The 12,928-nt window shown below is 39.6% G+C and overlaps 1 protein-coding gene across 2 annotated transcripts in view; it reads right to left on the reverse strand.

Annotated features, from left to right (window-relative positions):
* Window positions 1-12,928, reverse strand: part of Cdh2 (cadherin 2) — a 244,133-nt gene that overhangs the window by 60,811 nt on the left and 170,394 nt on the right. For both annotated transcript variants that reach the window (XM_004623550.3, XM_023714056.1), the window contains 4 exons: window positions 7,002-7,228; window positions 5,261-5,407; window positions 3,476-3,631; window positions 1,683-1,827 (listed from right to left, as the gene is read on the reverse strand). In XM_004623550.3, the coding sequence (XP_004623607.1) occupies window positions 1,683-1,827; window positions 3,476-3,631; window positions 5,261-5,407; window positions 7,002-7,228 (675 nt within the window). The remainder of the gene's footprint in view (window positions 1-1,682; window positions 1,828-3,475; window positions 3,632-5,260; window positions 5,408-7,001; window positions 7,229-12,928) is intronic.

The raw sequence follows: 12,928 nt of genomic DNA on the forward strand, positions 1-12,928 counted from the left end.
TTATGGGGCCAAAGAGGAAAGTGATCAATGATGTAGAGTGTGCCTAAGGAGAGTCACATGGAGAGAAAACATTCTCTCAGGCTTTCACAGAGAAAAGTACATTTCTGAGCCCTGAGCCAGAAGAGTGACGATGCAATTTAACTGGAAAGATGTCACATTAGAAGCCTTATCTAGAAGGATATTTTCAGACTTGCAGAAAAACCACAGGAAATGAAATTATGAAGAGTCTTTGCTTCTTGTGATTACCTATTGTCTTTTATTTATGGGAAATCCATGGTCAGATGCATAATAAATATAGTGTGAAGAGTCTATTTTTATCAATTTTTGTGAAGCACCATATTTTATAAAGTTCGAAGTAAGACAGGAAAAAAAAATACCAAATGATTTTTAGAAGCAAAACTTCTGTGGTGAAAAAAGAACCCAAGATTGATCTATTTTGGGGATCTCTGCATAGGTTGTGTTTTGGGAAGGGTATATCTGACACACTTCAACTATGCTGTATTTTGAAATAAAGAAAAGAGTTACTCTGAAAACGTGACTCAGATAGAGCTGCAGACACGTGAGCCCCTTGCCCAGCCCTCCAGGGGCTCCCCGCCCCACCCCATCTTTCTGAGAATACAGAGACCTGCAGCTGGCCCAAGGAAAAGGATGTGCAGGGCAGCAGGGCGAGACACCTCTTGTATGTAAGCGAGCTGCATGAAGTTACAGAGACGACCACAGTATTATGTAACTCTTTTAAAAGTTAAGGCTTTACAAATTGCACAGCAAATAGCAAATTCAACTTCTCTAAACACCAATTTTTCTCAGGAATGCTCACCACACTTTTACCGCTGCTATCCAGACCACTGCCCTGTGCACGGGCTTTGCACACTAAACAGGCCTCGTGTCACTGTTCTTCGACTGTGACCAAAATCTGCTGAGTTTTCTGTACAAGAACCTGGCCTTTGTGAAGTCCCACCTCATAGTAGGCGGGGCTTCTGGTCAGCGTTGCTGCTAGGCGAGGCCAGTTCTGTTACAATGACTGAAAAGAAGGTGCGGAAGGACATTAGGGCCACCAAGGGAGTAAACACTAGTAAGTAGAGGGCTGCAACCACAGCGCTTACTGAGCCCTCACTGTGGTTTTTGTTTTCATGTGTACGTCACATGCATGTAAATCTCACTGTGGCATTCTCGTACATGCGTAACACACTTTGACCATGTTCATCCTGCTATTACATCTTTTTCTTTTTAACTGCACAACTGGGTTCCCAGAATACAGAGAAGCTGAGTAGCCCACAGGTGCCCAGCAGGGATTTTGCTGCCGTAGCGCCTCCTGCAACTGGCTCTGTACGCTGTGGGTCGAAAGGCTCTGGTCACCTGGCGCTGTCTTTCCAGCTGCCCTGGCTGTAACAGCAGCACGAGAAGCTCCTGTACATTTACATGGGATAGAATCCACTACTGTATAGTATGTACTGTTTCAATGATGAAAAAAATCATCATGTGGACAGGAAGGACCACATCTTCCTGTTTTCACTCTTCAATCTGTATTTCCCTAAGTTACTTTCCCTTAGCCTATTCTAAAAAAAAAAAAAAAGAAAAGACACTGAAAATCTCACATGATCTCTCCTTTTCTTGATTGGATGACAGTGCCAGGTATGCAAAATGTCCTCAAGTCATCTCCCAGTTATCATTTGCAAACTTACCAGGCTTCGATCCCTCAGGAACAGTCCCATTCCAGACTTGGTGCAAGAACTCTGGTCTATTATCATTCATGTCAATAACATTGATGACAATGTCAATTGGATTCTCCACCTGATTGCCATTAATATCTACTGCATGTGCCCTCAACTGCAAAAGTAATTGGAAAACAAAGGTTCTTAGCAGATCTGTCTGTGAGAAAGACACCAATATACAATCATAGCGTTACTCAACAAGCAAGAATAGATGAAGAGCAGAAGAGAACAAAGCTATTCTTCCCTAAAAATCTGTCCTCTTCAAATACTTCGAGTAGACACAGTAGGAAATCACCACCTCTACTGTCCTACAGATGAGACATTGTGCTCAGATCTCAATGGATTTTAATTCACCTGACCCATATGCAGGAAGAAGGCAAATGATCAACATTAGAAGCTGAGGAAACTGGGCTTCAGAGATGATAGGGGACTGGTGAGGTCACGCTGCTCTGTTTGCTGACAGAACCTAGATTCAAAGCCACAGCCTGCTCTCAAATCCCCTTGTTAAACAAGTGTATTTGGCAGAGTCATATTAACACGGCTCTACAAAACACACTCTCACCCTCGCGGAGCATGGGCAAGTCCAGAATATTGACTGTATACAGGGCATGTTCACACTGGGTTATCTTTTTAAATTACGATGCCACTCACAAACAGAACTACTTGAGTACGTAAGACAGCTCTTCCAACGGCTCTAGTTCTGTTTTATTGGTAGTTTTGGAGAAATTTTATATTATTTGTCTTCTTAAACAAATATAATCACTCAGCTACTCTTGGCAGAAGATCTTCCAAATCTTTTCATCTAGTACACGAAGATTCATTACATCCTTTTAAATGGCTGTGTAGTGTTCCATGACCTTGTTTCATTTGAACTGAAATGCTTCTATGGTTCTCCTGTTATGTGGGAGATTAGCTGTTGGTTTCTATGGACACCTTCTATCGAGTTAAAGTAGCAGTGCATCCCCTCTGAATGTAGAGTACTTGGCACGTGACCTACACTAAGCTGTACTCCTGCTTTTCCATAGCTATAGAGTACTATGCTCTTTCTTGATTTGTTTATTAATCCATTATATTCCAATGTTTGCCTTAATTATAAAACAACCTTGAATCTTAGCATTTATTCATAATACTTATAATTCTGTAATTAATTCTACTTTGCTATGGATATTTTCTTCTAACTTGCAAACATGTGAAGAACAATAATTTACTTTGAATCTTCCTGAATATATTTCCTAAGTTTTTACCACAGTTTTCCAGACAGAATTCATACAGGGAGAGATTGGGTTCTTTTGCACTGGTATTAGTTATATGCATAAACTATAGAGGCTGAACTAAGTAGTGACTGTTTCCTATGGATTATTCATCATAAAATAGTTCTGGGGACTCACTTTTATTATAATACTATACATCTGTTAACAATGTTGTAATCTCTCAAGACTTTCCATAGAACAGTTTTGCCCTCATTCATATACATTTGTTCTTACATATCTGAAGGCAAGTATCAACATGTGAAAAGTAATGAGATTTCAGGGTATTTCCTTTTCTCCTTTGTTTTTTTCTGGCACTATGTCCTTCTTACCATGAACATTCATCACTTCCACAAAAAAACATTCAAACTGTTAAATCAAAGAGCTAAAATGATTTCTGCCATTAAGATGCACAGTGTCAGGGCTGTCTAGCAGATAAGAGGCAATGGTAAGCTTCACAAACGTCTAGAGGAACAGGAAAACATGGATTGGTCTATCAGCCAGTTGAAGTCTTACATGAAACCGGGCTATCAGCTCACGATCCAGAGGCTTGGTCACTGACAGCTGGCCTGAGATGGGGTTGATGATGAAGATGCCAGTCGGAGGCTGGTCAGCTCCTGGCCCGGTTACACTGTACCGCAGCGAGAGGTTTTTGTCCCTATCAGACCGGATCTGAAGATCAAGAAAGCAATCACATTAAACGAGAGATTAAATGAGGTCCTAGTCAGTGACAGTGCACACCGCACTTCAAGGCCTTGTTCAGATACAGACTTGCTCTAACTTCCCAGGATGCCCTGGAAACTCTCCCAGTACCTCCTCCACTTCTGAGTGATGGGCTTCAAAACAGAAATCACCTCTCAGCAGAAAGAGTGGGGGCGTCATTCACCCACCTCTAAAAGAATGCTTGCTAGGGGTAGTGTAGAAATATTAAAATTTAAGTGTCGGTTTTTAGAAACAGTTTCCAACTTAGATCATTTAACACAGTAAGTGTCCAACTGAATGAAAACAGAAATTGTTTCCCTTTCAGCATAAGTCACAGTAAGAAGTAATTGTCAGAGTATAAAACAGTTTCACGTGGAATTCTGGTATAATGGTTAGGCCTGGACTTCATATTTCTTTCCTTGTACTGTACTAACAGTACTCACTGCAATTAAAGCTGTTCATAGCATTTTAAGGTGTTATCTACCACCAGGATTTTTTATTAATGACAAAGCATCTGAGAGCAGATGTCAAAATATCCTCAAATGCCGTGTCCACTAAAGCTCACTGCCCTCTCTTCCAAACACAACGACTCCCAGGAAAACTGAGTCGATGTATGTGCAGCGACTGGAGTCCAACATGCTACACAAAAAAGGAAGATAGGGATGGAAGAGGCACAGATGGGCCCATACTCTTCGAACATAATAAAAGCATCTTTATTGATTGGGTAAATAAACCTAATCCATTAAGAAAATCTAGTTGTGCTTTTCTAAGCTAGATTTTCTATTTTCTCATATTCATTGAATTCTGAAATGGAAAGCACCTTTATTTTGGAGGTGATACTCACTGCTAAGCTGAATTATAATGCTCACTAGCGTGGCATATAAGCCATAACTGGGCATGCTGGAGGACTAAAACAATCATCTACAGAAACATTTACATTTTAATAACCAGGAATACAATAATTCTGTCTTACTGTCTTTTGTAATGAAAATGAGTTGCTAATTTTACTAAACATGGAAAAACAACTATTTTTTAAAAATTTCTGCATCTGACGGCATGAATCTGCAATAACTGAAAAAACCTTCTTTCTCAGATTTGAAAGCGTCTGGTTTTGCACCACCCCAGGGATGCTGTTAATGGTATCAGAGGTCATTTTTTTTTTCTTTAAAAAACTCTCAAATGCACTTGGTGCTGGCATTTTTAGCAGTGATTGCCCTTTATTTTTTCCTTTGGTCCAAAAGCTATGTGTGGAGGGCAGAACTCATCAGGGGGAGCTCAGCTTCCAGTCCGGGCCTCTCCAGGCCTTGTGCTGTCAGAGCGGGTACAGAGTAGACAGAAACGTGTGCTGGTGTCAGTCCGTGAGCTATACCCTGAGCCAGCTCACTGTGCACAGCGTCCAGGACCTAAAAGAGGCCCTGCTTGTAAATAAGCCAGGAGATAATACATGAAAAGGGAAGAGGCTTTCCAACACACTGCAGAAATTCCACTGACACACAAAAAATATTCTTATTGATGTCACAGACTTTAAAAAGAGCCAGGAACATGTCTAACACATGCTTGCCACACACCATGGAAATCATTAAAATTAGGTGGCCTTACCCTGACAAGCTCTTGAGGAAAGGGTCCTCTGGAATTTTCTGGCAGGTTGATTGGAGGGATGACCCAGTCTCTCTTCTGCCTCTGCAAGGAGCCACTGTGCTTGGTGAACTGTCTTGGGAATACTATTTCTTCAATTTCACGTGATTCCTTTGCATTAAAAAATTACAAGATATTGATGAGAACTAGCAAAAACGCTGTCTGAAAGAATATCAATATCACAGCTACATGAAAACACAGAACCAGTTTATAATGAACAAAAAGTAACTCCGGTGGGGGAGGGCTTTTCTTGTCCCCCTGTTAAAATAATAGAAAATATCATACCATTTTGGTGTTGCTCTGGTCATCAAAAAATTGAATTCTGAGCAATTTGTTATACAGTTCAATTGTGTAAACTATTTGCCATTTCTATAAAGCATCTGAGAGAGTAGTTAATATTTAAGCAAAATTTAATAGTACCCTTTTATATATTTCTCATTAGTTTAAACCACAGTTCAGGTAATGTGCTACTGTACATTAAATTCAGATCTTGATGTGCTAAAATATAATTTGAATTTCAAGAGAAGTTTAATATATACTGCTAGGGAATGTCTCAAATATTTATGACCCTATTAAATCCCACGGAATTAATGCTGTAATTATTCTAAACCTATGTCAGCCATGATGGATGTGGTAAATGACCCACTTCGCACACTAGGTATTAATCTCTGCTGAACGTCAACTTTTTCTTCTGTTCCTCCCAGCATCTGCAGGCATTTCAGACATTAGCCTTTGCCGCGTTAGTGCAAACGTCCAAGCTAGGCTGCCAACAACGGCAAAAGCATCTCTTTACCCCATTAGTTACCAGTTCTCACTTCATATTACTGTAACCACTCGACTCCCCATAACAATTAATAGACTAGTAAGTTAAACATCATAGAATAAAAGCCCAACATATGCATGGATAGCAACTACAGAAAGGAATGCATGCGTCCCTCTCCTTCACAGTACAACAAACTCACAAAATGTAGCTCATAAATAGTGGGCAACAAAGCCAATGTGTGTGTCTCCTCATATATCTTGTCTTAACTACAAGCACTAGTATATTCAGAAAACATTACGAACACCACTTCCCCAAGCTATTGTACCTTGTTTAAAATTCCTAACATAATGACTTTCACAAAGTAAGTGCTCAATAAACATTTGTTGAACCGAACAATACCCCTGGACATGTACCCCACTCGTTTTATCTTTGTTCACAAGAGCTTCCACCAGAGGGAGTACATCATTCCTAAAAGTCATATCCGTGTATAAATAATTCATGCTCCCCAATTTAATTATTAAGTACCAAGATCAAACCCAACACTCCCGGCCAGGATTCTGTGTTACTATTGTTAAGTCCGCACACTGTCTAATAAGTCTGACTCATGGCACACTGTAAAGAATTGTTTATTTTGTGGTTATATTCAACAGCTTGAAAAGCTGCTGAGAAATTTAAAAACAAACTACTTCTAATTTAGACTAGATTATACACATCAAAGTACAAACAGACTTTTCAAATACAATTTCTCGTTGCTTAAAATATATTTAGTCTAAGTATCTTATAAGATTAAAAACAAAACAAAATACTTAAAGGGACAGAACCTGATAAAAACTCAGACACTCGCCATCTACGCATGGGATAGGAAGCAGAGTGTGGGTTTTATTCGGAAGGCTGGAAGCAAGATATTTAAACCTCAGCTCCGCAGTCTTATGGACACCGTACCTCCGTGGTCTCCCCAGGTAAGATAGGCTTGAGGCTCAGTTTCACTGCCACCTGCCACTTTTCCTGGGTCTCCTTGTCCTGGGCATAGATGAGGAACCTGGCATGCTCCGAAGACAGCGGAAAGCTTCTCACGGCATACACCACGCCGTCTTCATCCACCTTGAAGTCCGCCGGCTCACTACTCTCATACTGTACTTTTCTTTTTCCATTGCAGTTGCTAAAGTTCACTGTAAAAGAAACAATACGTAAGTCTAATCAGACGACAAGGGCGAAGATGACACCTAGACCTCTGCTGGGTTTATGTGAAATTAGAACATGCAGCAGCACGAAACACAGGAGTTCTAGTCTTATATTCTTAAAGATGTTTTCACATTATAAAAATCTGGCCAGACCTCTGCATCTGCAGATTCGGAATCTGAGGACTTAACCAACCTCAACCAACTACAGATTGAAAATATTACAAAAGAAAAAAAAATTACATTTGTACAGTGTTCTGAATATGCACTGACTTCTTTTCTTGTCAGTATTCCCCAAACAAGGCAGCATAACACCTGCTTACGGAGCATTTACACCGTGTGAGGTGGCATAAGAACTCCGCAGATGACTTCGTACGCAGGAAGGGGTGTTGGTGATGTGTAAATGTTACGTGATTTTCATGTCAGAGATCTGAGAGTCTCTTGCTTTGGTTATCTGCTGGACGCAAGGATCAAATCCCCGTCAGATGCCAAAGGACGCCTGCACCACGCTGCCAGTGTGAGCCGTTCCCTGGCTGCTCCTCACTCAAAGCCTTCTGCTACCTGACAGGCTCCTGAGTGCTGGCTTCTCAGGGCAGCTCCCGCTTTCCCCCTGACCTAACCTCTCACTCATGCTCTCCTACCCTGGACAAGGGCCGATCAGCCTGCGCCCAGCTCTGGTCCCTGAGGGGGCTGCGACGCCCTGGTGCTCACTCTTGACAGGGCAAGCTGAATACTATATCTCACAGGCCTGCCCTGCAGTAAGACCAAAGCTTTGGGACACACTTTCCTTGCTATCTTGGTGACTCGGCACACTGTCTTCATATGTCATTTTCAAACAAATGCTTAAAGAAAGGAACAAGAGTACTATGTTTCATCTTTAGTAACGTTCGATGCACACTCTGGTGTACCACGCTAAGAACTGATGGTAACAAAAACATCAACAATTCAAAATTCCTCTTTTCCATGGGGCTGAGCGTTGTTAAGTGACAACAGTTTTACAAATTTCAAGATGAATAGAAGTATTTTTAAAATGTCCTAAGAATTGAAAGAGTCAGAAAAGTTTCAGTGCATTCTGTCAATCTCAAATGCAATGACTTAAAATTGAAAGAACACATGTTTCTTTCGGTGTGTGCTCAGCACTGATGGAGCTGCATGTGCTTGCCCGGCATTCCACCCCCTCCATTCCCAGCCCCAAGCTAACGCTTCCTTAAATGCAGTGTCCACTAGCGTGTGTCTCAACGGGTAATAAAAATTAGGCTATATACTTATGAACGCTCAAAGTAGAAATATTCAAGGCAAAATAACAGCATTTTTTCTGAAAAAGATTATTTCCTTTGCAGTCCTTTTAAAAAATTGTACGGGAACCAAGTAAAAAGATTAAATCAAAATCAATTTTTCATCTCTAAAACTCTTTATATTATATTCGGGCACCATATAATTACATAGTATATGCTTTGGAAAGCAATCAATAGGCACAATTATAGATATATTCATATACTGTTTGCATTTCTCTATTATCTAAGTATTTATAGACTCCACCAACACCCCCCACACAAACAGAACACAGTCCTTTTGCTTTCATTAATGTAAATTTACTGAGGTATGCACAAGACCACAGCTGAAAAACATACACGCTTATTTCCCTTAGTAACCATAAAATCCTTGAAAGCAATAATAAAGTACTTTAACTACTGAATATATTATTTTCCACATAATGCTACATACATCATCCTTAATATTATGCTCACTCCAAGATGAAAATAAAAGTGGTATCTTAAACTCAATTATGTTAAACTAAAATGTTCAAAATAGAGGTAGCCACAAAGATAACTAATTATCCATTTCATGCCACGTGACTTAAAATTTATGAGTAGGGATATTTTGTAGAGAACAATGCTATTTAGTCTTTTTTTTTAAGACAACAAAACAATGAACCTTGCTGAGAAATCAAATGATAGACTTTTACCAACTTTGAGTATAAAAGTATATACCTTTTAATATTACAAAAGGAAAGCACTGTACTAGATGCCAAAATTATTCACTCTCCAGGTTTTCTGTGGATGGCTGTCATGCAGCATGAGTCCTCATTAGTCCACATCTGGACTGCTGGAATCACCTCCTGGGTGCCCTGCTCCCAGCTCCAGGTCATGGTGCACCCCCGGAGGGACGGGAGCTCTTTTCTGATCTTCTCCTTCCTGCATAACATCCATGACATGATGCTTGAGCTCATGAAGCTAACTCTTGACCACTGTGTCTCCTCGGTTTCACTCCCGTCCTGTCCTGCGATGCCAACTTCCCGGTCAGGTAGATTCAGTCGCTGTCCCCTCCCTCGCTACTGATCGCGTATATACTCACCACCCTGTCTGTCTGGAACTCTCTTCCATGTCACAGTGCTACAGTGAGGCCACTGCCACCGGGGAAGAACCTACAGAGACGTCCTTCAGGAGACAGCCTCTGCCTTCATTGGAGACTGCACTGGAATTTTATCTTAATTTTCTTTCATTTCTTATCTATTGAAATACATTAATAGTTCATTTTATTATAATAATCATTACAATGAGTGATGCTTATTTCTTAATGCTTTCCTGTGACTAGACTCACTCTCCCAAAGCATAACATAAACCCATTTTGATTATCTGACAGAGAGTTCTATACACCTCCTGGTGGAAACAGTATAAATGCTCATTAAATATCCATTAATATCTCACTTTTTAAGAACTAAAAAAACACAGAAGTATGCAGACTGCTAAAGAAATATTTAAGAATAACAAAAGACACACAGGTACTTCAAATAAATGGATTTGATAATAAGTTGCTGCTAGTGTGAAAAACTGAATTAATATTTGTCCAGTGGCAGACACTGCAACAGATCTTCAGATTGGATAATATACTTGAACTTTAACTCTGTGACAGGAATCACTTGTCATGTTGTACAGCTGGAGGACAAAATCCAGAAAGCCACCTCTGCCCCATGCTGTGTGCCCTTGAGTCTTCCCCCCAGAAAGTGTAAAGGAGTCAAACTAAGCCCACGATTCTGTAAGTATTAAAACTCAATGCTTTCAGAACAGTAAGATTACGGAAGTGACGAAACAGCCTGATGCTTGCAGAGAACACCAGCTTCAGGTCCGTGAGGGCGCCGTGACATCACCCACTCTAACACGCCCCGCAGAGAACAGACGTGGGACCCTCATGTTAGGCTGAGGGTGTCAGCGACAGAGGCACAGGGTTCCTCCTCGGCCGCTCCGGCTGACTGTTCTACAAGCCAGCACTCAGCTACTTGCATGGATTTCCGCGTTAAAAGTGCCTTCAGGAGGAAAGAAGGCCTTTGACAAAAATGTATTTGCAAGAAAGAGAAAACTGTGCTTTTTTCCTGCCAGGAGTCACAGGACGTCTTATGAATCAGAAAGACGAGGGTGACTCAAGGTCTGTCAGCGGAGAAACATCGTTCAGGAAACCCTGCAGAGCCTACTAACTCATCAGTTAGTTACTATTCCTTTCTCTCTTATCTATAACTAATATGAACAGGTTTATAGATCTTTTAATTTTTCTGAATTTTAAAAATAAAACTATTTCTCATGCAATCTAATATTTAAAAAGCAAACTTTGGGAAGCATATTCAGACTTAAAGAGTATATTCTAGGGGCCAGGGAGATGGCTCAGTGGAATAAGTGCTTTCCTGGCAAGCGCAAGGGCCTGAGTTCAATCCCCTGTTCAAAAAAAAAAAAAAAAAAAAGTATATTCTATTATATAATTTCTTTGTATGTTAAAGAAATACTATGGACCAGTACTTTAGATAAAAATAAGTTAATTGTCAACCAAGAAAGTTTTCCTTAATGAGATATAGTCACTTTATACTGGTATTTATTCCATATACAGTGCCTGGCTAACAGAAATAGCTAGGTCTTATTGATTTCTAGTCACATAGATTAAAATGCTTATTATTTTGAATGGGTATCATGTGAATTTCACTTACTTTCTGCTGAGCAGTATTTATTTTCTATTGTCTTGATCACCTATGCCCTAGAAGGATCGGAGAACATTTTCTTAAATTTTTCAAGATTCAACTCTGCTCTGGGGTGAAGCTCTGAATGCTGTACAAAAGGTTTTTCTTCTCAAAGAAACTGAAAAGTTGATCTGGAAAGAGGGGAAATCTGCTGTTATGCAATCTTGAGTATACCTTTAATATATATCCATAACTCATAGCTTACAGTTGATGAAAAGCTTTTTGGGTCAAAATTAAAAGTGAGAATGGACAACACCCATTTCAAAAGAAGAGATAACAAAAACACATGATTTAATTTTTTAAATTATTATTTTTAAGATGCACAAAATAATATAACAAAATTTTGGCTCTTGTACAAAGAAATAGATAAGTTGCTGCAGCCAGATTGTTTCTATTATTAAAACATCTAATTTATGAAGAGTAGGTAAAGAACATAATGAACAAGATTTTCAATTTTTAGTTTTCAAAGCATGAAGCAATTTTATCTTTTTAAAAAATCTTTCATTTATGTTTTGTTACATGGTCTCGCAACATAGCTGGGATTCATAATGATCCTCCCGTCTCAGCCTCCCCAGGGCTGGGATTACAAGTGTGCACCACCACGCCCAGGCTTGGTGGCTGGCACGGCGGCACAGCATGTGGTACCAGGGATCAAACCCGGTCTTTGCACTTGCCAGGCCGGAGCTTAGACCGCCAAGCCATCTCTCTAGCACTAATTTTATCATTTTTAATAGGGGACTATTGAAAGGGGTTTTGAAGAAGCATTGATGGAAAAGCTGTCTTAAAATATTAATTTAAATATAGTATTATTTTGTGTGACACTGCCATGGTAAGTAGAACCCATTTCTGGCAAAACTCATCAAAACGTACAACACAGAACAAACTCCTGAGAACCTGCACTTCAGTTAGCAATAATGCATCGTTCTTAGTTCTGCAGATGCAGCCAAAGTGCCACATTACTCGAGATGTCATACTGGCAAATCTGGACAGCGAAGGCCATACAGGGAACTCAGTTACTTTTGCTCAATTTTTCTGTAAACATAAAACTGGTCTAAAATGTACAGTACATTTTAAAGAACTGGTTTTTTATAGAAGATGGTGTAACCTGCCTATATTTCTAGGCATACAAAAGGAATGCGTGGTTGTCAAGGACTTCAGTAGTTCTCAAACACTTCAATGAATTGCATTAAGCTGGTATTATTCCATAGTATGATGGCATTATTTGGAGCTGGAAATTTTTGTGGAATCAATACCGTACTTATGGAGATACTGTTGTGTAATGGAGATACTGTTGGAGATACTGTACTCATGGAGATACTGTTGTGCAATGGATGCCATAATATTTTATCACGCACATGTAATAAATTTGAAATTCTATTATTTTACAAACAATCGAAGAACTTTAAAACTTTTTTTCTGACAGAACAATCTTCTTTATGTCAAATCACTAATTTTGCTTACATGCTCAGACAGCTCCAAGGTATAAGCTCCAAAATTCTGTAACATGGAATGAAAGAAAATATACTCTCTGGGATAACAGCAAAATAAGCTTGGCCCACAAGATAAATAAAACTCAAAAGACATCTACACACACTTAAATGTTTGTAGCTAAAACATTATAATATTAAGCAAGAAATTTTTATTGGACTATTGCATAGTTTACATACATAATATGCAGTTACTACATT

Source organism: Octodon degus, unplaced genomic scaffold (assembly GCF_000260255.1).
Source record: "Octodon degus isolate 3935 unplaced genomic scaffold, OctDeg1.0 scaffold00003, whole genome shotgun sequence".
NCBI lineage: Eukaryota > Metazoa > Chordata > Mammalia > Rodentia > Octodontidae > Octodon > Octodon degus.